Raw genomic sequence first — 25,035 nt, 5'->3', positions numbered from 1 at the left:
CTACCCCATCTTCAGATACTTAGGGTACGTCTACACTAGCCCCCTAGTTCGAACTGCAGGCATTCGAACTTGCAAACGAAGCCCGGGATTTAAATATCCCAGGCTTTATTTGCATGTTCCCATCCGGCCGCCATTTTTAAATGCCACTAGTCCAGACTTACCACCTGCGGCTACACGCGGCAGATAGACGGTAATTCAAACTAAGTTCTTAGTTCGAATTACCTGCTACACCTCATTCCAGGAGGAGGATGAGGGGAGGGCCCTGAGCCTTGGCAGCTGGATCCAGTCAAGCCAGGGGCCACATTCGGCCCCTAGGCCTGAGGTTCCCCACTCAAACATTATGTTTAACCCGTTAGCCACTTAAACGGATTTTACATCCCTACTTGATGGGCAATTCTCCTGACAGCACCCAAGGAGGACAGGAAAGTAATTCCCTCCCTTTTAACTGCGTTGGTTCTGCAGAGTAAAAAGCAGCAAAGCCATATTGTTTGTTACTAAAATGGGAAGCCAGAGCTGAACACACGCCGGGAACAGATCTGCTGAACCAGAAGGTGTGATTTTTATACAATTACTTCTTAAGGCCTTCTCATGCAAGTCCCCCCAATAGGGAGCATGCAGTGCGTATATCCAAACTTGCAGTCCCAGGAAAAACAGAGATTCAGATGCAGGAGAAAAATAAGAAAAAACAAGATTAGAAAATGTGATTTCGACCACATCATAATAGGGTGTAAATCTGCAAAGCTGCATTGATTTCAGTGGCGCTACCATCAACTTATACCAACTTTGGAGCCGGTCTTTTGCCAAATATAATGCAATCCCTGATGCGTGAGGTATGGCTACATACCACCCCCACAATTGAAACGTGGCATTACAGGCAAGTGACTATTGTCAAGATGTTTTTAAGCCCCCATTGAACGGGGCTACTATGAACGAGCCAAAAATAATAGCCTGCAGTCAGAAACGGTGTCCAAACAATATTGCAGAAAGCACTATCGGTATACAAGGAATGTTGCCTTTAAATTTTATTATTAATATATGCAGTTATTTAGTCACATGAATAATGAACCTTGCACACAGGGCTTTGCACTAGCTTTTTCCCATGTGGTCGCACTTGATCACTGCTTCTCGCTCGACAGCAGACGATAAACCGGCCCCGGTGCAGCACGAGGTGTAAAATGCAAGTTTCGCGTGTTAGATGAACACCATTTGACGGCTCATGTTATTTGAAATAATAAGTGAATTCTACAACCAGATTAGGCCATGTCAAAGCTGTCACCCGAATGTCCCCAGGGATACACATGGCTTGGCTGTTGCGGTCTGTGCCTTCGTCAGAAAGCACCCTGCTGACAAGATGATGAATGGAAGATATCATTGCCAATTAATGATTTGTACACCGCAGGGATTTCGACTGTCCCATCTGCCTGAGCAGGGGAGCGACATTGGCTTCACCTCTGATAAAAGAACGGAGCCAGCTATTGTCCAGACAAGATGTTGTGGCCCAGAGAACACGCTCTTTGGAGGGAAAACTCCAAGAAACAAATTCAGCATCTTCCATGCTGGAAACACACCGGGATCTCCCCAAAACTACATAGTACAGCTGCAAAATACGCTGCCTAGCTCAAGCCTAAATTAAAGCTTGCAGGTAGGGAGGGGGATTTTAAGTGCCTAAGGCCCAGATTCTCAGAGATATTTAAGAACTCTTGAATTCAACAAGAATTGAGCCAATATCTTCAAAGCTATTTGGGACCCTAATGCCAGTGACGTGCAAGGGAAATTAGAGTCTAATATGACACCCAAGTGTTGTGCGGCTTTAATGCGGAGGTGGGCAATCATTTTTGCAGAGGGGAGGCACTTCCTGAATTGTGGGTACTGGTCGTGGGCCTGCTCCACCTCTGGGAAAGGGCGGGACCTCAGGAGGAAGGGGCGGGGCCTCAGGAGGAAGGGGCGGGGCCCTCTAGTTGCTGCACTCCCCTGATAGGGAGAAGAGACTTGCTGTGCCTTCCTGCCTCCAGGCCAATCGAGACCTGGGGGCAGGGGAATGCGTGAAGTCATTGACCCAGGGGCGGGGGCAGGACAGGGCAGCCATGGGCCAGATCAAACAGCTTGGTGGCCCACGGGCTGTATCGTGCCCACCCCTGCTTTAGCGAAAGCAGAATCACAGCTCCATAGTGACACAGTTGCATTGGCATAAAAGTGCGCATACTGGCACAGCTCTTTTCCTGCAGGAAGGGGCATTACAGCAGTAATACTGGTACGCTGCTGCCCCTGTGCCCACACCAGAGGTGACACTGGACTCTAGCTTCCCTGTGGCCTGGGCCAGCTTTTCCAAGGCCAGGCCCATGGTTTTGGTTTATTTCAAGTCGGCAGCGGTTCATCTGGCTAATCTTCATGGCGACTGCTGACAGCAGCTCGGGGCGACTGAAGAGGTGATAGCCACTCCATGCTCGCTATTTGGGGGACACCTTATTTTTCGCAGACAGGCAGGTCTCTGCCCGGGTGTCTGGCTACCTGCCTTGGCCTGCAGCAAGCAAGATTTCCTCCGTTTTGGCTGAGGCTGTTTGGTTGCTCTTGTGCCATCTCGCCCCTACATGGAGAATTCATTGCCAGGGCAAGGGAGGAAGAAACAGCCTCGGTCTGTCGAGATCTGTGGTATGTTCGAGGAGAGGAGCCTCCTCAGGAAAGCAGCGTTTCTTTAGAAGGAAGGACCTCTCCCGCAAAAATCAACTTCTCTTCCTCCTAGGAGACTCACCAAAGGGGACTCCGTTACCTCTGAGTTTCCACCCAAAGACTGAAACGGAGCAGCTGCATGCTCAGGACTCTGCTTTGACACGTACCCACTGAGAACTCACTTAGTCTCTTTACGCATGACAAACTCACACCCGTTTCAAGCAGGAGGAAAGCAAATTCAACTTAGGCTGTCCACTTCAAGGAAAACCACACAACCCATCAATAGACCCTTAACCAGCAACTCAAAAGCCAGAACAAGTGTCTTCAAATGACGAGGTAGTTTAAGCATTCACATTACAATCTACAAATAATAATGCAACAAAATTGACTACAGGTTGAACCTCTATAGTCCAGAGCGCTCTGGCCCAGAAACATCCATGGTCTGGCGTGATGCTAGTGAGCTAGATGTCCACTTTCTACAGGTGTGGCCAAGTTTCCCGTAGTCCCATAAAGTTTGTTTACAAGCACCAGTCCTGGCTCTCAGTGTTCTGTGTTGTTATTTAGCTCTAATTTACTCTTAAATGTCTTCTAAGAGCCCAGCAAGTAGTGGAAGTGTTGGGAATGCTGCTAGACAATATCGACCTCCCACGGTCTGGAAAATTCTCTGATTCGAAACCAGTCAGGTCCCAAGAGTGCCGGACGAGAGAGGTTCAACCCGTAGTTAGCACAAATTGCACTGAAATGGCCTTTTTGCTGTGTTATCACTGAATAGTGTTCTAATAAACCCCCTAATATACACTTAAAATTGTGAAAATTTTAAAAAAACCAAGCATATTATACTGCAATGTTCCAGCAAATTCTAAATTCTTGTTACATCAGGTTTCTTTAGAAGTCCTCTTTTTGATTCTTAGCCACCATTAAACATTCGTGACTCTTGTCTAAGTCCCACGACCCTGAAATGTGCTTATGCTCCCAGTGAAAACAGTGGGCTGCTCACAAGTGCAAAGTTATACACATGGGGAACTTTTTTCAAGAGCGGAGACTAAGCTATTACTTTAACGTTAGGAAGTTGAGCCCCGCCGTAGCAATGCAACTTCAAGTCAAGGCAGACAATTCCCATTATAGGAAACCCCTTTTTTTTTGCTTTTTACAGAGAACTAAATAGAAAGAGAGGCATTAGTATTAATTTACCTATAACAAATTATATCTTCATTTTGAAAACAAACTAACACTTTTACGCAATAGTCCTGAAGAGAGAAAGCAAACTTTTAAACGCTTAAACATCTGAAAATGCCCAAGTTCAAATTATATATGACACGCGCACACACACACACACACTCATATACACACACACACACACACACACACACTCATATATACACACACACACACCATTCTAATACATAATAATTTACCATATTCTCGTTCACATGACAGCATGTTACACCATGGGACAAGGACCACTAGACCAGATTCTCAAAACTTGCACCATTCTGCTAGAGGAAAGAGTCCTTTAAGTGGGAGTGAATTTAAAGCAGTGTTTCTTTAATTGTGTTCTGAGACACACCAGCGTGTGCCGTGGAGAACAGAATTCAAAATGGCCGTCCTTAAAGGGGCAGGTGGCCTTTTTTTCCTCTGGTCAATAACTTTTCCCTGACCTCCTCCCCTTCCCCCCCTCCCCCCACCCAAAAAATCCTTGGTGTTCCTCATTAAAAAAAATTATTGTTTGGTGTTCCTCGGTCTTAAAAAGTTTAAGAAACACTGATTTAAGGCCTTCTTTCTACTAGCAGAGCTGTGGAAAGAGACTTTCATGTCAGTGAGAACCAGTTCCCTTGGTTTCTGTGAGACTATTTGTAGCATGAGTGAGTCTACCCGAATACAGCCCAAGATGCGTGTTCTGCGAAACCACAGAGCCAAGTTTCCCTTGCAAATTCTTACCTTGACAGGTGTTGTTCTTCTCCTCGTACCCGGCTTTACACAGGCATTTCCCAATGGGCACCAGCCATTCCCCCTCGGCACTGCAGTGCATCTTCGGAGGTTCATCGGTCACCGAGTGGTTCACACATACGCCCGACACTTCCAGTAGTTGGGAGGAATCTGCCCCCGTGATGGTGTCCGGAAAGAGGGCCAGGTTACGGATAACGGAAGGGCACTTTTTGTAATACACGCGCACAGAAACCAGGGCGATGCAGGCACCTACGTCCTGGAAAGCCAAGTAAAATCCCTTTTTGGTCAGAGGCCCCACATCTCTGACCTCCGTGTTCAGCTTCATGACTCGGTCTCCAAGATCTAACTCAGTGAAGCTCTCATCGGCTGCAATGGTATCAATCTTGACGTACTGGTTTTCTTTGATGTTCCTCCCGTCTTCATCATCTGATTCAAAGTAATACACGTTGAAAGTCTCTTTGCAAGTCCCGAGTCCTCCCGGGAGACTGTTACAGTCCCTCAAGGTGAACTTGAGTTCAATGAAGATCCGCGAGGCTCCTTCGTTGGAGATCCAGCTCGTCAGGAGCCAGTTGTTCTGATTCTGTTCCATGACTTTGCACACTTGGTAGGTGTGTATCGGAGCGTAATTTTCATCCACCTCACCAATTTCTTCCCACTGGCAAAAAGAGAGAAGATTACGTCACCACACAACCAGAGCAAACAAGCCACAAATCCCTCAAATCTCGACCTTCTCACAAGCAAATTGTGCTCCTGGAAGAAATGAGAGTGTTAAAACAAATGTGATTTCCATACTCTAGGCCTGACCCAATGCCCCACAATGTCAGAGGAAAGATTTCTACTTCTGAATAAGGCCTTTTCGTCAGAAACTGGGAAAGAACTCTTTTGTTATGGCTAAGTTTGTTAATTATTGGTTTCTTGAGCACCAGAATGAAAAGAGATGCAGTATTTAGAAATCACAGCAACACTAAGCAGCACACAGGAGGAAAGCAGATTTCTCAGAACCATTCTTCTCCTCCTTGCAGGTGGGCAGAGATAGACTTGGAATAGGTAGAATGTGGCTCCACCCCCTGAAGTCAGAGCAAAAAAGGAAGCCATCTGCTGTCAATATAAACCCATAACAGATGACTTCCCTGAGAGCAAAACAGGATTATTTGTGACCCACTGGACATTTCCAAGGATTGTGCTCTACACGTTGCTTCTCATACAGGATACTACAGGCTGAACCTCCCTAGTCCGGCACTCTGTAGTCCAGCAACCTCCGTGATCTGGCATGATTTTAGTCAGATGTCCACTTATAGGTGTGGCAAGTTTCCCACAGTGCCATAAAGTTTGTTTACAGCCACCAGCCCTGGCGCTCAGTGTTCTGGGCCGTTAGTTAACTCTAATTTACCTCTTGTAAGAGCCCAGCAAGCAATGGCAGTGTTGGCAATGCTGCTAGACAACATTGACCTCCCGCAGTCCAGCAAATTCTCTGGCTCAGCACCGATGATGTCCCGAGGGTGCTGAACCAGAGAGGATCAACCTGTGGATGTAGTCACCACCAAGCCAATAATGAGGACGGTCTAGCACCATTGCCGATTTCAAATTATTTTTAACTGCATCACTTTGAAGACACGTTTGTCAACTGCACAGCTGCAAGCAGCCCCGAGATCTCACCTAGGATAGCACTCCACAGTGCGGAAGCCTTCTCGCCAGCAGCCGCGCACGCTCTGCTTTTCACAACTCAAGTGTCACATTTACAGACGCGCTCAACCCACCAAGTGACACAATGCGGCAGATGGGGGCCTTGAGAGAACTAATGAGGTTTTCAGCGCTGTTCATTTCTCCGGCTTTGGGTCTGCTCCCCAGGAAGGATCTAATTCCCAAGATCTCTTTCAGCTGCTCCCAGACTTGGCCAGTTCGGATGTTTGCTCCTAATTACACTGGCCCAAGCAGCACTGTGAGAAATCAAGGTGCACAGAGCACAAGGTGAACACAAGGCAGACCCTGGGTACGAAGTAAGAGCCACAGCCCGGGTTGAATACAAAGGCCTGTTCATAGCAATATCGTCTGAAGCCTTCAGCCTCAGGGTATCACCTCAGGACATGAGTGCTGCAGAGATGACAGAAAAGACCCTCAAGTTAATAGCACTCGCCTGACTTTCCCATGACATTTTTTACATACATTTGAAAGGAAAGAGAAGAAATAACTGGCAGGAACACACTATGGGCTGCTGAGAGGGGAAGAGCTGCAGCTAGCAGAGTCCTTTGTCCCCTCCTCCCACCACTGCCTGACTGGGCAGGGCTACAGCACGGTCCCGTGGTGCGAGGACAGCAGGTGTGGCCGGATCCAGGCAGCTAGTGCGCATCCAGGGAGATGAAAGTCAGGGTGGGTGATGGCAGCGAAGCCAAAGCAGACTGAGCGGCTGCACTTCTCAGCCCAGCCCACCGAGGGCCCCGTGTTTTCAGGGACCCCACACTTCAGGGGATGCAGAAGCACAAGGCCAAGGATGGCCCGGGGGATGGGGAGAGGGCCTGGCGCCAGCGGCAGGGGTCGGACACGTCTCTGCACTCAGTGGCAGTGGCAGTGGCGGGAAGCGGAGTGGCCTGGGCCCAGCCCACTCTGATCCCACCATCGCTCAGGGGAGGGGCCTTGGAAGGGAGAGACAGAGGAGCAAGGGCAGGAAGAGGTGGGGGTGGGCTTTGGAGCAGGAGCAAGAAAAGGTCTCTCTCCTCTTGTTCGGCTCTCTATCCCTCCCCTCCCCTCCCGGCCCCACTTACCTCCCTACAGGCCGACTTTCTTCCCCAGCACTTGGGCAATTGTTTCGGGTTGCACCGTGTGTCAGAACCCCCCGGAGAAGACAGGCTGGGACACTGGCCATGAATGAAGGGCTTGCTTCCCCCTCGCTGGCACATGGCGCTGCAAACCGGGGACCCTTCCCCGGGGAGGGCGTAGCTGTCACGCCACACCCAGACTCAGGCGTACAGGGCTAGCGCCAGCCCCTTCTCTCGCTCTGAGCAGCCCGCCCATCCCTGGCAACGCCTGTCACGCGTGAGCCAAGCCAGGTTTTAGGGCTGCAGGAGCTGCCAAGGGATGGCTTTGTGAAGACACTGCTCACTAAAATCGGGGAGGCCGTGCGGCCTAGGGCCGTGGTTCTCAAAGTGTGGTCCGTGGCGACCATCCTCCAAGTGAGCCGCAGGCTTGGAGCTTGCACCCCCTGCCAGCTTCTCACTGCAGGGGAGGAAGCCTCGCATGCCGGATCTGGCTCACTGCCACTCCCCTCCCCCCACCCCGAAGGCTTTCCCCTTTACTCCCATTGGCCAGAATCGCAGCCAATGGGAGCAGCAGAGAGCAGTGCCGGAGGATCATGCTTGGGAGCGGCAGGAGACACGGGGACAGGTAAGTGCCTCCTATCCCCAGATCCCCACACCTCCATCCCCCTCACACACGCCTCCCTGCTGAGACCCCCACCTCACTCCTGCACCCTCCCACTCAGAACACCAACCCCCACCTCACTCCTGCACCCAACCTCCCAGCCAGATCCCTCACCCTCAGCCCACTCTGCACCCTACCACCCAGCCAGACCCCACACCGCTCTCCTGGACCCATTTTGCCATGATGGGTGGTTGGCTGGTGGTCCACGGAAAGGTCTACATTGAGCGGGGTGGGCAGCAGGCTAAGAAGTTTGAGAACCACCGGTGTAGGGGCTAGTGCACTGTGACTTAAGATGACCCCATTCTATTCGTAGCTCTTCTAGTGACCACGGCTAAGCCTTGATGCCCATATCCCAGAGGTTCAATAGTTCTTTGAGGGCTCCCAGTGAAAAGGGGCATCTAAGAACATGGCCTTTGACTTCAGTGGACATGTGGTAGAGGCCCAAACTTGATCTTTGGAAAACATGTGACCCTCCTATCATTTGCTCCATGTCCAAGTAATTAACTCCACGGGAGTTGATCATTGCGCCCTGTGACAATGCCTATCAATTCCTTTCCTTGAAGGAGTGTTCAAACTGTGCAGCACGATGTTGCTGCTAGTCTGCCAGCACAAGACAAGTGGTTAGAACCTCCCCGGTGGCGAAAATTAAGCTGATTTTTATAAACCAAATCTAGGGTTGGCGGCTAGGGGGAACACACAGAACTAGACGGCTCATTTGCTTGGATACAAGCATGGAATCCAGTGATGTTCCCCCATTTCCTCCAAGGGCAAAAAACGTCCAGGAGAGCAGATACCCGCAGACGTAGGTTCATTGAGCCGGTTTCCGACTTCAGGGGCAGCAAAATACCTGGCACGCAACACCTTTGCTGGCAGTCGGGACATGCCAATTTATAGCCTGGGAGATGAGATCAGAATCTCTTCCCATCCATCCCACCGGCCATCAAAAAATAAAGCTGTCATCAGAGAGGCCAAGGAAAAGGAGTGCTAATGAATTAAGGCTGCTTATCTCTGTACCTCCAGAAGGGAAAAGCATAGAGATGCTATCAAGGCCCTTCCACTTTTCACAATACGCTCCATTCTACCACTTAATCTGATCTTCTTTGTTCTGATCTTCATGCAGGAGAGCATGCTTTATTTCGCCTGTTTAAGTGAGCCTTTTTTGGTTTTTTTTTTTTGTAACTCTCAAGACTGTCATCATGTTGTTGCTATTCTGACTCTTACAAGCATCCCTGGAAAGGCATCAGGAGCGATTCATCATCTTTTCAGCCCAATCTGGGTGCTTGCAAGCAATATTTGAGACGTTACAGGAAGGACTTCTAACAGCAAAGGAATAAAAACAAACTAGAAGCCCTAGCTGGTAAAATACCCGCCTTAACGGTTCATGAAAAAGAAAAAAAAACTTAGCACGTGACTGTGGCAACTTCTAGCTGAACGCATCTGCATGAAAAAATTAAGTACAGCAGAAGTGAAAAATTGCATGCCACATTTTAATGCCTCTCTGCAGTGCACATGTTTAGGAGAGAAATCAGTGCTCTCGGCAGGATTACAACAAAAACGCAACATTCCTTTGGTGCTAAATGTTTCTTCTAAGTCTTTAATAGCCTTACAAAGAAAAACACAAACTCGTTTCAATGGCCTCATGGTAAATCATTTAGAGAAGCCCCATTTCAGGAAGAAAAATGTTCAGGAAGAAGTTGGAGTTGCATTTTCTTCCGGCAATTTGACGGCATTCTGGTCACACAGTCAGTCAAGGAGAAGGCCAAAGATACCAGGACTCAAAGTAAAAAATCCACACCCAAGAGGTCATGTTCAAGTCCTAAATTTCAAGTACATTTCTCAGAGGTGCAATGAGGAATAAGCCATCTGCTAGTCCATATCTCTTTCCAGCAGTGTCATTTCAGAAGTCGCTGCTTCATGATGTGCTGCTATGGGTTGTTACTTTTGGGGATTTTTTAATTTACAGAGTGAGGAAAGGGTTCCAAATTTCAGCGGCATCAAGGAAAGCAGCATGAGAAATGTAAGATACTGCTTCCTTAATTCTTCATTCAAAACTACCACCAGGCATACGGCATGACTCCGATATTGCCGGCAGGTGATAAATGAGAAGCTAAAATAAGAACCTGAAAACATGTCCTCACTTATGAGGGAGGGCTGACACACCACATCAAGGACAAAAAGATGGAGTAGGGGATCTCCAACTTTTTCAGCATGTGGAGCACCTCCCAGTAGACACTTCTCCTTCCATGGGCTACTTTGTGGACCACCTCCCCTGCCAGTGGTACAAATATTCCCTACCTGAATTGGACGTCTTGTTGATTACCTCCCCTCCTGGTGGCTGTTTCATGGAGTTCCCAATGGTCGTTACCACAGTCCTGTGGCCACACCCAGTTACTTGTGTACGTGGAAACGTCACGTCAGGAAAAAACTGGTGCTTTTCAAACTGAGTCTTATGGGACAGGGGGTTAAGTCTGGAAAAATAATTCAGCACGGTTGTCTATTTGCTCTTCGTTTTCTCTCCCTCTCTTATCTATTCTGCCCATCTCTCCCACCGCCTGCTCCTTTGCACACTTCACTGTGCTATTTGTCTTTGTCTTCCCCACGTCCTTCCCTGAGGCATGGTCCCTTCCCACCTTGGGCATTCTAGGGCTGGCGTGCAGCTTGACCTCAATAGGAATGGGTTCATTTAGCACATACCCAGAGCTACCCGGCACCTCCAAAACCGTAACACACACACACACACACACACACACACACACACACACACACACACACACACTCAGAGAACCTCACGTTTAGCAAGACAACATGCTCTGCCATCCAGGTGTCTATTTTCTAGATCAACCACTCTCCCATAGAAACCAAAGGCGTTCCACGCAACTCATCACACTCCTACCTATGACTAACTTCCAGTTCCCTCTACGTCTTCCAACCTGCTTGGAAGGCCGACGGACAGAGCGTGCCCAGTTCATTTAGAACCCAGCTGCTCCAGCCAGATCACTTCCATCAGTCACAGAGCCTGGCCAATGGGGACCACCGATTTGGTAAAGCAATTGCTATGTTCCTTGGCTCACTCTCAGGTCCTGCTGCACTGGATACTCAGTCAGCTGAGCCAGCGGCAACCCAACAGCAGATCTTGCCCATCCATGGTCATGGAAAGAGAGATCTGTGGGGCTCGGGCCCTGTGGGATTTAGGGTGCAGGTTGGGTTGGAGGAGTGCACCAAACCACTCCTCTCCTGGGTGTCCTTTGCCCACCCTGAAGCTATCAGACTCACGGATTAGCTGGGAGTGGTTCCACACTCTGCCGCTGATGCCGTGCTGCATCCATCTAGCTCATCAAGGGGCCTTGAAGAATAAGGAGCCTACGGGGTGATAGTAAGAGGCCAGTTTTGCACATGTAGGCCTCGGCACATGCCAGATTGGGGCTCTTTCCCCTCCTGGTCAACCCTGTCTCCTGCTGCCCACAATGGAACCGTTGCTGGGAAAGAGAGCCCCCGGGAACTCTTACATCCGCCACCACCCTTGAAGTTCTCTCCATGGCCAAGGAGGGGCCAGTCCCGGTTCCTACCACTTGTGTTGAACATTTGAAAGCCCCAGAGATAACCCACCTCTCCGTACCTGCGTCTGGATGAGGCAAATTCTGCCCCAGTGACAGCTGTCCTGCCACAGTGGCCTCAGAGAGCTTGCACGGATGCGAACGAGAGCAGAATGCAGGCGCATGGCAATTCCTGCCCTCAAAGCTAATAAAAAATCATTCCCTCCTCACGCAGGCAACCTCTGCCATTTCCTTAGGAGCAGGCTACCGGCCAGTCGCCCCCCCATCAGCAATGGCAACACACAAGCACTTCTCCCCAGCTTGCCCAAGAAAAATTCTGTGCTAGGGGTAACTTCTGACTCATTCCTTAATTAGTTCCCTAGATGGTGCTTGGTCCTGCCGTGAGGGCAGGGGACGGGACTTGATGACCTCTCGAGATCCCTTCCAGTTCTAGTGTTCTAGGGTTCTGTCACCGGGTGGCAACTTAGTCCGATCTCTCTCTCTCGAGACTCATCTGAAAGTGGCTTCGACCTTAGTCACCCTCCCAGGTAACCACTGCTCCCAGCTACCTCACTCCAATGTCACTTTCACAGACCATGTCTTCCAGAATCAAAAGCAGAAACTTCCCTTTTCAGCCATCTGCAAACTTGCCTGGGGCTACCGTATTAGAAAGTTCAAAGGCACAGGAAACCTGCCCATGCAGATTCTCCTCCAGGGTACACCCTGAACAACCTCACTGGGGTGAGATGAGGGGAAATCTTTAGCCCCCTCGCCCTGCAGAAGCTCATGAAAGTGGCAATGCCCCATTTCTGCATGCGCCCATTGACGGTCGCAGGGCATAGACGCGGTGAGTTTGTTTGTTGGCTCGGTGTTTGTCAGATAATCATAGGAGCTGAGGCTTTAAGAATAGCATTCACTCTCCTTCCCCTCCTGACAAAATGGCAATGTGGCCGCCCGGTGGCCATCTGACTATCTCAGCTTAAAAAGATGCTATCCCTCTGTGGAGAAAAACTTCAAAATAGGCTCAAAAACCAGGCAGCAAATAAAAAGAACTGGCTGCTTAGCCAATCCGATGTCTGCACCTACTGATTGCAAGGCCCTGACTCATCACTTCTGAAAGTCGGGGTTGGCGGTATTCCAGTGACACAATGAGGTCGCTCCCTCGTGTGTGACTGCAGGAGGGTTCCCGACGGGAAGCAGTGTTCTTCCCCATCCTGCTGAAAGGGGGATGCGGAAAGCCCCCAGCGGGAGACTTGACCCGCAGATTGCTGGGAGCCGTGGAGACGGGGCCAACGGCAGGTGCAAGGTAGCACCTCACCTCCAAATGCTTCTTGGATCCCTTCCACCATCACACAAGGCCCGAAAAGCAGAGGGGTGGTGACTTCTCTTAAAACACCAACTGCCAAAACCGCATGTAAAATCTATTCGGCGTCTATGTGAAATATATAAAACGTTTCTTCCTCTCGCTCTACATTTCAATCACCACCATTGGAAATCTTTCATCAGCTTGTGTGTGCACAGTGAAATCAACGTTGAATGATAAAAATCAAATCCTTCCAACCCCAAAGTCGCACATCTTCCAAACATACTTTCCCCAAGGTCTGATATTAAGGGAAACTTCAGAACTCAGGAATTAACTTTCTTATCTCTTCTTGCTGACAAAAGTTAGTTAAAGCAAAGGGACATATTGCGCCAAAAAGTCTCACAGGCGAGAAAGGATCTGATCGATTTCTTCACGCGGGAAAGCATTTGGCCTAATTAAAAAAAGACCTTTGTCAAGACACAGAGCAGTAGCAGAAGCATATTTTATGGTGGTTTGGCATATTTGTCTCAATTTGTCTAGTTTAAAAGAAGAGAATACCAAAAAGAGAGCTATTTTCCTTTTCCCTTTTCTGCCTGGTTGCACTTTTCCGATGGCTTTCCTTGCAGCCAACCTGTTTATATTCAAAGAATCAAAGCACGTTTAGTATATACTGTTCTTAAAACATCATAGGATCTAATCCATAGACCACTGAAATCAATGGGAAGTCTTCCATTAACTTGATGATAGTTTGGATCTAGGATTGCCAGATGGTTTAACAAAAAATACTGAACACCCCTCCTGAAAAAAAAAACACCAGGAAAAACCACCCGCCATCCTACCTCCCTGTGCCAGGCTCGACAGCTCCCCTGTGGAACACAGTAAGCACCCAGGATTTTCACCTCCTGGGCAGGAAAATAAAAAAATCAGAAAATACTGGACATTTTAGGTGTCTGGTATTTTCTGAATTTTTTTACGGGACAGGAGGTGAAAATACTGGACTGTCCGGTTCAATACTGGACACCTGGCAACCCTATTTTGGATCAGGCCCTCAAAGGATGGTTTTTCCTAAAGAAATTGAACACAAAATCTTTAAATTGAAGGGGAATCATGAATTGGGTATCCAAAACGCCTCGCTCGAAACGCACTCAATTTTGGTCGCAGAGTATTTTCATATTCAGCACCCTAAGTGTCACAAACTTTAGAAAATATTCAACAGTTGGAATCTATCATTAAAAATCAATAAGTTGCAAAATATCAGGCCGGATATTGTTGGTTTTTTCCCCAAATTTGGATTCACCTTCCCCACCAAAGGTTTAAACAACAAATCGGGTCCCGAGCTTGCTAGAACTTGTGTTCCATTTCTAATTTCATGGCACGCCAGCGGCATACTGAAAATCAGCTGGGGAAGGAGTTTAGCATTTCAGTCAGGAGGATGCTGAAAACAGCCTGCAGCACACGATTCTCTTTACCCTTCCTCAGTCCCCCCACCCTCTTTTCTCACAGCGCTGCTCTTTCAGAGCACACTCCTATGTTTGTGTGATTATTTCAGCGCCCCTGCAAGATGGACACTGTCAGCCATTCCTCACATTTCAGTAGCCACCTGGGTGTCCGCTTCTCCCTTGCTCCCTCTCTCTTCTCCTTCAGTGCCAGTAGGGATAAAAAGATTGCGGCGAACACAACCCAACTCCGGCTTTTGCAGGTTCTGCCGAGGAGATGCACACAGCATGATTTAAAGGCTCGGCACGGGAACCCGCAGGCAGCTCCCCCGTAGGAAAGGAGACGTTGAAGCTACAAAGGCAGCCAATGCAACTGCTCGATGACAGCACCTTGGGTTTTGCCATTCCCTCAGATTCAGTTTGTCAGCCTCCGAGCTGATGTCTATATTAGCTAACGAGCACTCACATATTCCCTGCCATCTTTTGTGCGCTCAGTTTCAAAGGGAGCAGGCTTGCCTGGCGGAAAGAAGACTTAAATAAATAAAGAGGGGAATGTTGGGTTGGGTTGTTGGGGTTTTTTTGAGTTCCCGAGTACATTTTCACAAAGGCTGCTTTCAGGGGAGCTAAATGTAGGTAAGTGAAAGAACCTCTGCAATAGAAGAGCGGCAAAGGAGCTGAGTGAGAAAAAAAGATTGAATCCATGTTACAGGCCACCTGACTCCACTCTCAGATATATTACGGAAGACGAGGTTTGCCAGATGGTTTAACCAAAAATACCGAACACCCCTCCCACCACCAAAAAAATACACCGGGGAAAAAATTCTGTTGAGAGAAAAAAAAGGGGGAGACCAAAGTTGTTGAGAAAACAAAAAAGACCCTGAGAGTTAAGAAAAAAAAATTAAAAAAAAAAAAGCATGGCCCCTTTAAGAAATGCCTTTGAGGCTTTTTGGCTTTAACAGTCCATCTTGTTTTCCTTCTCAAAGCCAGAAGACAGCTTCCCTGTGGAACCAGGTAAGTGGAGGGGGAGGGAGGGCTGGGCCCAGTTGCTGAGTATGTGTAGGGATGCCAGAGGTCTGGTATTTTCGCCTCCTGGCAGGGAAAAAAAAATCAGAAAACACCGGATATTTTAGGTGTCCGGTATTTTCTAAATTTTGTTACCGGACAGGAGGCGAAAATACCAGACTGTCCAGATCAATACCGGACAGCTGGAAACCCTATGGAAGGCTTTAACCAGAGATGACCTTTTATGTCCCTTGTATACACTAAAGCTTTACCATAGACTGGGGCAGGGGATGGTTCATGTTCCATTCCCACTACAAAATGGATCCATGTTGTATGTGGGATAGGTGGCAGTGAAACTATTCCCCCCGTGGGTATGGGGTTATAAAGTCTTTAATTACACAATCACTTGCTATCTTTTTTCACAAGACTTTTATTGTTATCAGGCCTCAGTTGGAGTCTTGTGTCCGTGTCTGGGCACCACATTTCAAGAAAGATGTGAAAAACTTGGAGAAGGTCCAGAGAAGAGCAACAAGAATGATAAAAGGTCTAGAAAAACATGACATGTAAGGGAAGACTGAAAGAACTGGGCTTGTTTAGTCTGGAAAAGAGAAACCTGAGAGGGGACATGACAGCAGCTTTCAGGTACCTAAAAGGATGTCACAAGGAAGAGGGAGAAAAATTGTTCTCCTTGGCCTCTAGGGTTGCCAGATGGTTTCAGCAAAAATACCGGACACACTTGACATTACATCACAATCTACATTACATCTGATTTAGAAAATACCGGACATTTATGTTTTCTCCTTTATATTTTCTCAATTTGTTTCCCAGACAGAAAGCTCAAATATTGGACTGTCTGGTTCTAAACAGGACACCTGGTAACCCTATTGGCCTCTGAGGATAGGACAAGAAGCAATGGGCTTAAATTGCAGCAGGGGAGGTTTAGGTTGGACATGAGGAAAAACTTCCTACCTGTCGGGGTGCTGAAACACTGGAATAAATTGCCCAGGGAAGTTGTGGAATTTCCATCGCTGGAGATATTTAAGAGCAGGTTGGACAGACACCTGTTAGGGATGATCTAGATCAGGGGTGGAGAAACGTTTTTGGGTCGGGGGCCACTGGCCCACAGAAAAATCAGTCGAGGGCCACACAAGTGAGAAGCAAAACAAACAAAACAAGAAACCCTTCACTGACAACTTTCTCCTTCTTAGTCAGGGACCACATCAGGGAAGGGTTTTTTGTTTTGTTTTGCTTCTCACTTGTGTGTGGTCCTCGACTGATTTTTCTGTGGGTCAGTGGCCCCCGACCCAAAAAAGTTTCCCCACCCCTGATCTAGATGGTGTTGGGTCCTGCCGTGAGGGCAGGGGACTGGACTCGATGACCTCTCGAGGTCCCTTCCAGGTGCACTATTCTATGATTCTACCGTATCCAATGTGTCATTGAATAGCTAAGCCATTCAGAGATGCAGAGATTCTGGTTGTCCATACATCTAACAAAACTGGGGGAGGGGGAGATTGCACTATTGAAGGATAGTTGCACAACTGGAAAGGTTTTATGAAGCCCTCTTTACAAAGCATTTGGGAAATAGAGTCTCAGTAACAGGTCTAATGAAGCATTTATTCCTGCAAGGTTTCTTCTGCAGCTTTCGGCCTGCAGCCTGAGACTGAAGCTTTGCTCACCCCTTGATTATTTAGAGGTGCAATCAAAGTCATCAGAACCATCATCCAAACGGGCAGTGAGCCAGGCTGGAAATTCCCACAATCAAGACAAGAAGAGCACAGCAGATCACTGATCAGACAAGTTCTGAGCTAGCTGGGGAACAAGGCACATGGACTCCCTTATTTTCAACTCACGCTTTACCAAGGAGAGAAGTGGGAAAACCAACGTGCGCTTTATTGGGACGAAAGGCTCAGATACAGCGGTGATCAGCATGAGACACAGCCGGGAAGTCTGCACAACCCCGGCATACTTCATTACTTATTAAAAAGGACACTGCAGAATAATTAAATACATGACATAGTCAATGCATTGCACACACCGGACAGATTAGTACCCAGGGGCAGATTTTGCTCAGCCACACAGCAATGTTTAGATGCTGATAATAAACAAGTGCTTGGATTGTCAAAAGGCCCCCGGGCCTGATTTTCAAACATACAGAATGCAAATAGGTGTGTACTGGGATTCTGAAAAGTATTTCAACAGGGTAGGTACCTGACCCCCAGTTGCATCTTTGAAAAGCTCATCAAAATTCAGTGGGATTTAAGCATGTAACTCCCTTAGGCTTTGAAAATCTAAACCGGACGGGTTTTCAGAAGGGTTTAGCACCCAGTAGGGCATACCGGACACAACAGAAGCTGCTGAACATTACTAGGCATTTGGAAAATCAGCCATCTCTCTCATTTCACCTAAATGGGAGCTGTGGCCTTAAAAATCTGCCCCCCGCTGGGTGGGCACGGAGGGCTTTTGAAAATCTGGCCCATAATGCTTTGAAATGAAATTTAGCAAGCTTTTTTTTTTCTTAATATATTTTCTGACATTTCAGTAAACAAATCTATTGGAGGTGTTTTCAAATTAACTCTTTGGGGCTTTTTTGAAGCTTATGTTGAGAAAGGATATCATTCATTAAATAGAGAGCAGGTTTAAAACAAAAAAAAAGGAAGATTTTCTTTACATGGCACAGAGTTCAACCTGTGGAACTCCCTGCCAGAGGATGTTGTAAAGACCAGGACTTTAACAGGATTCAAAAAAGAGCTAGGTAAATTCATGGAGGTTAGATCCATTAATGGCTATTAGCCAGGATGGGTAGGAATGGTGTCCCCAGACTGTTTGTCAGGGGCTGGAAATGAATAACAGGGAAGGGATCACTTGATTCCCGGTTCTGTTCACTCCCTCTGGGGCATCTGTCATTGGCCACTGTTGGATGACAGGATACTAGGATAGATAGATCTGACCCAGTCTGGCTGTTCTTATGTTCTAATGGCTACGTCCTTCTGTCCCTGCAGAATAAACGTTACTTCTCCAAACTTTCGCTTTTGCAAAGGGTGAAATCACGAATCAGCTCGACTCAAATTCTAAATCATTATCATCAGCAGCTGCCTCGTATTTCCTGGGAACGAAATAAAAAAGCAGCTTAGGGATTTCTAATGAGAAAAATGATTTGTCCAAAGAATGTATTGAATGAAAATAGAACAGATTAACCTTTTAGCTCTCCTTCTGTTGCACTCAAGGCAGATACAATTCTACATATGCTGCTCCGGCAAAACCAAATGTCACAACATACAATCTGCTGGGCTAGATTACAGAAAGCCTCGACAATGCAGCAGACATGGCAGAGAATATACTATGTCACCCCTGCTCTCTAATCCGCCCAAAGCTTTTCACATACACACCCCATTGCATTCAGGGCATAAGCCTTGACAACTGCACCCATGAATCAATTTCAAATCTCGCATCAATCATCTTGTAATCAGTGGCTATTCAGCACACATTTACATCTCATTTCTGTTGCCCCCACAGCCACATTAGGCCTCAAAGCTTATTCGGGCTTAAATGATTATATTCCCCTAATAAACAGCGAAACCCTCTCAGACTGCTTCCTGACAGCTGCATACCCGATGTTCCCCAGAAGCAGAGGTGTTGGAAAGTCAGGATCGGGGGCAGTCAAAACCAGGCGTCCACCCGGCAAGACACTGTGTAAATTGTATGGTATACCCAGGCAGCAGGAAGGGGATGTAGGTGTGTCTGTGCCCATGTGTGGCAAACACACCACATGGCAGCAAGCATTCAGAGCTATTCTGTTCCAGGATGGGCCTGCATAAACACGGGAAACTTGCAATGGTGTCAGTACATAATATGCCCTGCCTAAAGTAGACAAGTCCAGAGGCAACCTGTGGAACTCCTTGCCAGGGGATATTGTGAAGACCAGGATTCTAACAGGGTGCAAAAAAGAGCGAGATAGATTCATGGAGGTTAGGTCCATCAATGGCTATTAGCCAGGATGAGTAGGAATGGTGTCCCTAGCCTCTGTCAGATTCTGGAAACGGATGACAGGAGAGGGATTACGTGATGATTCCCTCTTCTGTTCCCTCCTTCTGGGGCATCTGTCATTGGCCACAGTGGGCAGACAGACCATTGGGCTGGAGGGACCTTTGGTCTGACCCCGTCTGGCCGCTCTTGCGTTCTGTTTTTAAAAATGGGCCCTACAGTTTAATCCAGTAATTTACTGGCAGTGACTCACACTCGTGCAAGCCACGTTTTACACAAGTGCAGTGCACTGAGCCAAGGGCTTTGCACACTTGTGTAGTAGAGGGTGTCTCTACAGTGCAGGCATGAGGTGTGACTGCAGCACGTGTGGGGCCTGGAACAGGAAGGCCCTGGCAGTGCAGGCCGGCCCCACAACCAGGGGGACATGTGTGACATTACTCGGACAGCAGAGACTGGCTATTGCAATTGCCCTTAGCAACCTGGGCCAGTGTTACTCTTCATATTGCCACAGTGCACCCCAGGGCCCGGCTCATAGATCAGGTGTTAGGGGCTGTACAGACACAGAAATCTCTTCCTTGAGCACCACATCCTTGTCACTGGGCATGGCCGGCAGAAAAGCGAGGGCTGGAGTGGTTCTGAAGAGCTCAGCTCCCGTTTTCAGGCAGCTCAGTGAGGAAGACATGTTTTCCAGAGGGCTCCCCTCTAGCAGCTAGGGTTGCCAGATGGTTGAAACAAAAATACCGAACAACCCCTCCAAAAAAAAAAATAAAAAAAAACACCCCGGGAAAAAATTCTGTTGAAGGGGAAACAAAGGGGGGCGGGGAGTTGTTGAGGAGAAAAAAAAAACTCCAAGGGCTTAAGCCAAAAAAAAAAATAATTAAACAGCATGTCCTCTTTAAAAGTGAGTGCAGGCATAGGAAGAGGGGAGCACTAAGACCCAGGGGAAAGCATTGCTTCCCCTAGATCTTTTGGCCAGCAGCCTTTTTGTGCCGGCAGCCTTGGGGAACCGGGTAAGCATGGGGGCTGGGGTTGGGGGGGCTAGGGGCATTGGGGGACTCGGGCGGGGGGGGGGGAGAAGAGGTCAGGAATTGAGAGTTTGTAGGGTTGCCAGGTGCCTGGCATTTTCGCCTCCTGGCCAGGGGAAAAAAATCAGAGAATACCGAACATCTCAGGTGTCCGGTATTCTCTGAATTTTTTTTACTGGACAGAAGGTGAAAATACTGGACTGTCCGGGTGAATACCGGACACCTGGCAACCCTACAGCTGTGGCTGAGAACAACAGCGACTGGTGGGATGTCACTCTGGAAAAGCTGGCCTCAAAAACCCATGAGGCAGGCAGCTGTCACCGGCTCGGCCCACCTTTGCCTCTGGTCCTCAGGCAAAGGGTGCTAGGGAGTCACAAAACAGCACCAATATTTAACCAAGCCCTCGGCACGCTGCAGGGTGTGCCGTCTTTCAGAGAAGACATACGGCTTTGCTCCCGACCAATGAAAAATGTCCTCACATTGGCCACAAATTCCTAAAAGGTGTTCACCTCCAGGGTTGCCAGACGGTTTAAACAAAAATACCAAACATCCCCCCGCCCTCCAAAAAAAACACCGGAAAAAAATTCTGTTGAGGAAAAAAAAAGGGGGAGACCAGAGTTGTTGAGGAAAAAATAAAGGACCCGGATAGCAGTTATTAAGCAAAAAATTAAAAAAATTAAAAAATCAGCATGGCTCCTTTAAGAGGAGGCTTTTTTTGCAGGTGGCTAACTTGTTTTTCTGTTCCAGCCACACACCCCTGCAGAACCAGGTAAGCGGGAGGGGGAGGGGGCATCTGGGGGAGCCGGCAGGGGGGCCGGGGGGGGGGCAGGGCCCAATTGCTGAGTGTGTCCGTAGGGTTGCCAAGTGTTCAGTATTTTCGCCTCCTGGCAGGGGGAAAAAACCCCAGAAAATACCGGACATTTTAGAGTGTGGTATTTTCTGATTTTTTTTTTTTTAAACCAGATGGGGGCAAAAATACCAGACTATCTGGGTCAATACCAGACACCTCACAACCCTATTCACCTCTGCCATACCTCCAGCTCCACTAATCGCTCCATCTGCTTCCATTTGTTCCTCTCCCGTCCTGGAGTTGCTCTTGCGCCGGGATCCACCACCATGTCCTGTCCCACCCAATTCTATTCGGAGAAAGGGCCCCAGGTCAGAATCGAAGCCTACTTGTGTAGCCCTGCACGGTCAAAGAGCTGCCTGACCTCTATGTCAATGCGCCAGCGTCTCATGAATGGGTGAGACTTGAGTGTCTCTCTCAGATTAAGATTTTATAATCTCCAGGAGCCCGTTGTAGGCAAGGCCCGATGCCATTAAAACGAAGCTTACACTTCACCCGACAGTCTGTTTTTCTGCTTCCCTACGGAAACGAACAGATGGTTTGGCAATTTGCTGAAGACACACGAAGTCACAAGTTGGGTTTTATTATTATTAAGCAGCATATTTACCCCTAGGAAATCAATCTCTGATGTCTGCTCACAATTTCAGATCTTCTCACCAAAGGGATCACAATAAAACGCTGAAATGTTTACTTTGCTATCAAAGGAGGGTGTCTACACACACAGGGGAGGAGGGAATTTCAATATTAAAAGCACCATTCTGGTAGGAAGAACTAATTAATACCGGCCACACCACCGCCACTGATTCTGTTGCTTAATTGACATCATCTAACTAAAATACATATCCGGTGAAAATGTGGATTAGAGGACTAAATAAATGGTATTCAGATGTTGAAAACTTGCCTCCGTAGTGTATAATACATGAAGCTCTCTCATAATGTGTGCGCTCATCCATAAATTATTGAACACAAAGGGAACTTAAAGTGCTAAGCTGTGGAAGAAATTTCGTACTAAATAAAACAATGAACTGCTCAGGAGAAAGCCACACAATAGAAAACCCCGTGGTTGCATCTGTCTAGGTTTTTCCTCCCAAATTGCCTGTTTATCATATCATACAGTTTCAAGCTCTCACTTGACGGTGTGCAACATTTGTGTGCGTGAGCTGGTGCACCTCTGTAGGTTCCTTTTGCACAATTGGAAGTAGACTGTAATTAGTCCATTGGTTTATCCCCACAGTCACTATGCCATCACTAATTCATTTCTACTTTAGTTATGTGCCCAGCTCTGTTCCCAAGCTGTCTATATTCAAGCCCACGACTCCACGGATGGTACCATATAGACCAGTGTTTCTTAAACTTTTTAAGATCGAAGAACACCAAACAATTTTTTATGGGGAATACCAAGGATTTTTTTGTTCAGGAAAAAAAAGCCCCCAGGGAAAAGTTGTTGAGCAAACAAAACAAACAAACAAAAAAAAGGAGGCTTGTCCCTTTAAGGTGGCCATTTTGAATTCTGTTCTCTCCGCAGCACACCTCCGAGTGCCTCATGGAACACACTTTAAGAAACGCGGCTATAGACTGTGTATTGGACAGAGATGTATCTACCTTCTCCACTTGATTGTGCACTCCACACTTTGCCCACTCGAGTTCAGCTACCCACAAACCCTGTCAGCCCAAACCATCACATCCTTCCTCTCACAGAGGACCTGATCCAAAGCCCATTTAAGTCTGTGAAAAGACTCCCACTGGCTTCAATGACATTTGGATTAGGAAAGGGACTTGCACGGATGGACACGGAGGCCTTCCTGGAGCTCCACAGACAGAGATGAAACACCACCAGGGCATACCTCTTTGCCCGCACAAACCCTCTGAAGCATCAGACCCTTAAAAGAGTACTACACACCTGGATAATGATTATGGTTTAGATACGGGGCTAGACAATTGGGCTTCTGTGTGGGTGACATCATCATATTAATTATATTCATTAACCACATCCTCGTCTATATTGGAATCACATAACGGCTATGCTACACTCGCTGGCATTATTTCTACTCTGTAGGCACCTTAATTTTCTGCCATCCATGAGGGATATATTTACGGACCCTCCAAGGCTGGAAGGGAGCGGCCAGGTCCCTATGGGAACCCCTTGGAGTTTCCCCTTCTTGGAGGTATGTGGACTCCATTTCTAACTCTGAAGTGGCATGAGATACCAAAGCTCTGGATCTGTCATGCTTGGACAGATGTGATGCCTGGATCATTATTAAAGCCGTTGCCGGTCCCAGATTGAACATGGCTGTTGCTGGATTTTAGGCAGAAGTGAGCTTCAAGGAACAGTCCCTTCAGGAGACCTCTTCATTTCTCCCCATGACTTGTCCCATCATCCGGATGCTCCAATCCCGCCACTGACGAGGGCCACGTGGGTCTCTGGAGGGTACAGCGCTGCTCTGGGCCAAGAGAGCAGGTGAGGCATTCGCTGCAGGGCAGAAGGATTCTAGGCCTCGCGACACCACCAGGGATGTCGTTGCCTTTGGGTCTCACCATCCTGTACTCAGGGCGGGTCAGCATTTCCCAACCATCTCTCCCCTCCCCGCTGCTCTTCTCCTTCCCCCTTCTCCTCATGAATGATGGGAGGGTGCGTCCACACCGCAAAAACATGGCGGCAAATGCTCACAGCCCAGGTCTTCTGATTCAGGCTCCCACGACGGGCTTTCTATGTAGCGGTGTGAGACTTTCCTCGTCAGGCAGGAGCCCAGATTGGGAGACCCAACCGCTGGCTGCGTTGCAGAGCCCAGGCACAGGCCTGAGCGGCAACATGTACGCTGCTATTGTTAGCTCCAGAGCAGGAGTCCCACAAGCTCAAGTCAGCTGACTGCAGGCCTGCCAATGGCAGGCGAGGCAAAAAGGGGGGCAGCCACCCCAGGGCCATTTAAGTCACCACTGGAGCACAGCACAGCACACTCTGGGCGACTCTCAGGGCTGGAGGAGGCATGGCACATTCTGGGCAGCACTAAGGGCTAGCTCCACCCCTTCCACTCAAGCTCCACCCCTTCCACCCAGGACCCCACCCTTTCTGGGAGCACAGAGCCTCCCCCCAGTCCATCTTGCCCCAGGGCCTGGTGTGGTAGTCAGCTCCCCTGGCTGACCAGCCTTTTAGACTCATTGCCACATTGCTGAATTTCACAATGTAGACACACCTCAGTTCACCCCTCTCTTCCACATTCACCAGTAGGCCCAGGACATTCTCTCTCTTTCTGTACATGCCCAAGCAAAGACAGCCCCGCCCCCATGTTTCTTACAAAACATGCCCTGACTTGCCAATCCCTTCATCGTGAGGCAACAAGGTAATGAAGTACCTAAAACCTAACCAGTTTCCACTGCACTGGGAAATTTCTGCTCCCATTTTCTTGTCCTCAGCTCCCCTTTGGGTTCTCTAACATTTTTTTAAAGAACCCAATCGACACGAGTGTGCCGAGTGATGTGACAGCTAAGATAAGCAAAATGCAGGACAATGTAGCACTTTAAAGACTAACAAGATGGTTTATTAGATGATGAGCTTTCGTGGGCCAGACCCACTTCCTCAGATCAAATAGTGGAAGAAAGTAGTCACAACCATATATACCAAAGGATACAATTTAAATCTTTGCAGAGATTGCAGCGTCCAGCCCAGGTGTCCATATTTCAAAACGGATATCGAAATCTGAAAAGGTTCAGAAAAAAAGCCTGCAATGATTCAAGGCTTGGACAACCTGACCTGCCATCAGACTATAGAAGCTCCCTCTATTTATCTTAACAAGAGAGATGGCAGAATGGTAGCTTCATCGCAGTCTATAAGCACTCATGGGGGGAGGAGAATGCTGTCCTCGGAGGATACTTTAACCCCGTA

At 48.1% G+C, this 25,035-nt stretch overlaps 1 protein-coding gene across 15 annotated transcripts in view; it reads right to left on the bottom strand.

Annotated features, from left to right (window-relative positions):
* The window catches only part of EPHA5 (EPH receptor A5), a 257,107-nt gene that overhangs the window by 188,613 nt on the left and 43,459 nt on the right, over positions 1-25,035 (bottom strand). For all 15 annotated transcript variants that reach the window (XM_075929255.2, XM_075929256.2, XM_075929258.2 and 12 more), the window contains exon 3: positions 4,606-5,269. In XM_075929255.2, the coding sequence (XP_075785370.2) occupies positions 4,606-5,269 (664 nt within the window). The remainder of the gene's footprint in view (positions 1-4,605; positions 5,270-25,035) is intronic.

This window comes from Pelodiscus sinensis, chromosome 4 (genome assembly GCF_052426305.1).
Source record: "Pelodiscus sinensis isolate ZL-2025 chromosome 4, ASM5242630v1, whole genome shotgun sequence".
Classification (NCBI taxonomy): Eukaryota; Metazoa; Chordata; order Testudines; family Trionychidae; genus Pelodiscus; species Pelodiscus sinensis.
Note: the sequence above shows the minus strand (reverse complement) of the source record. Positions and strands in the feature narration are given on the sequence as shown.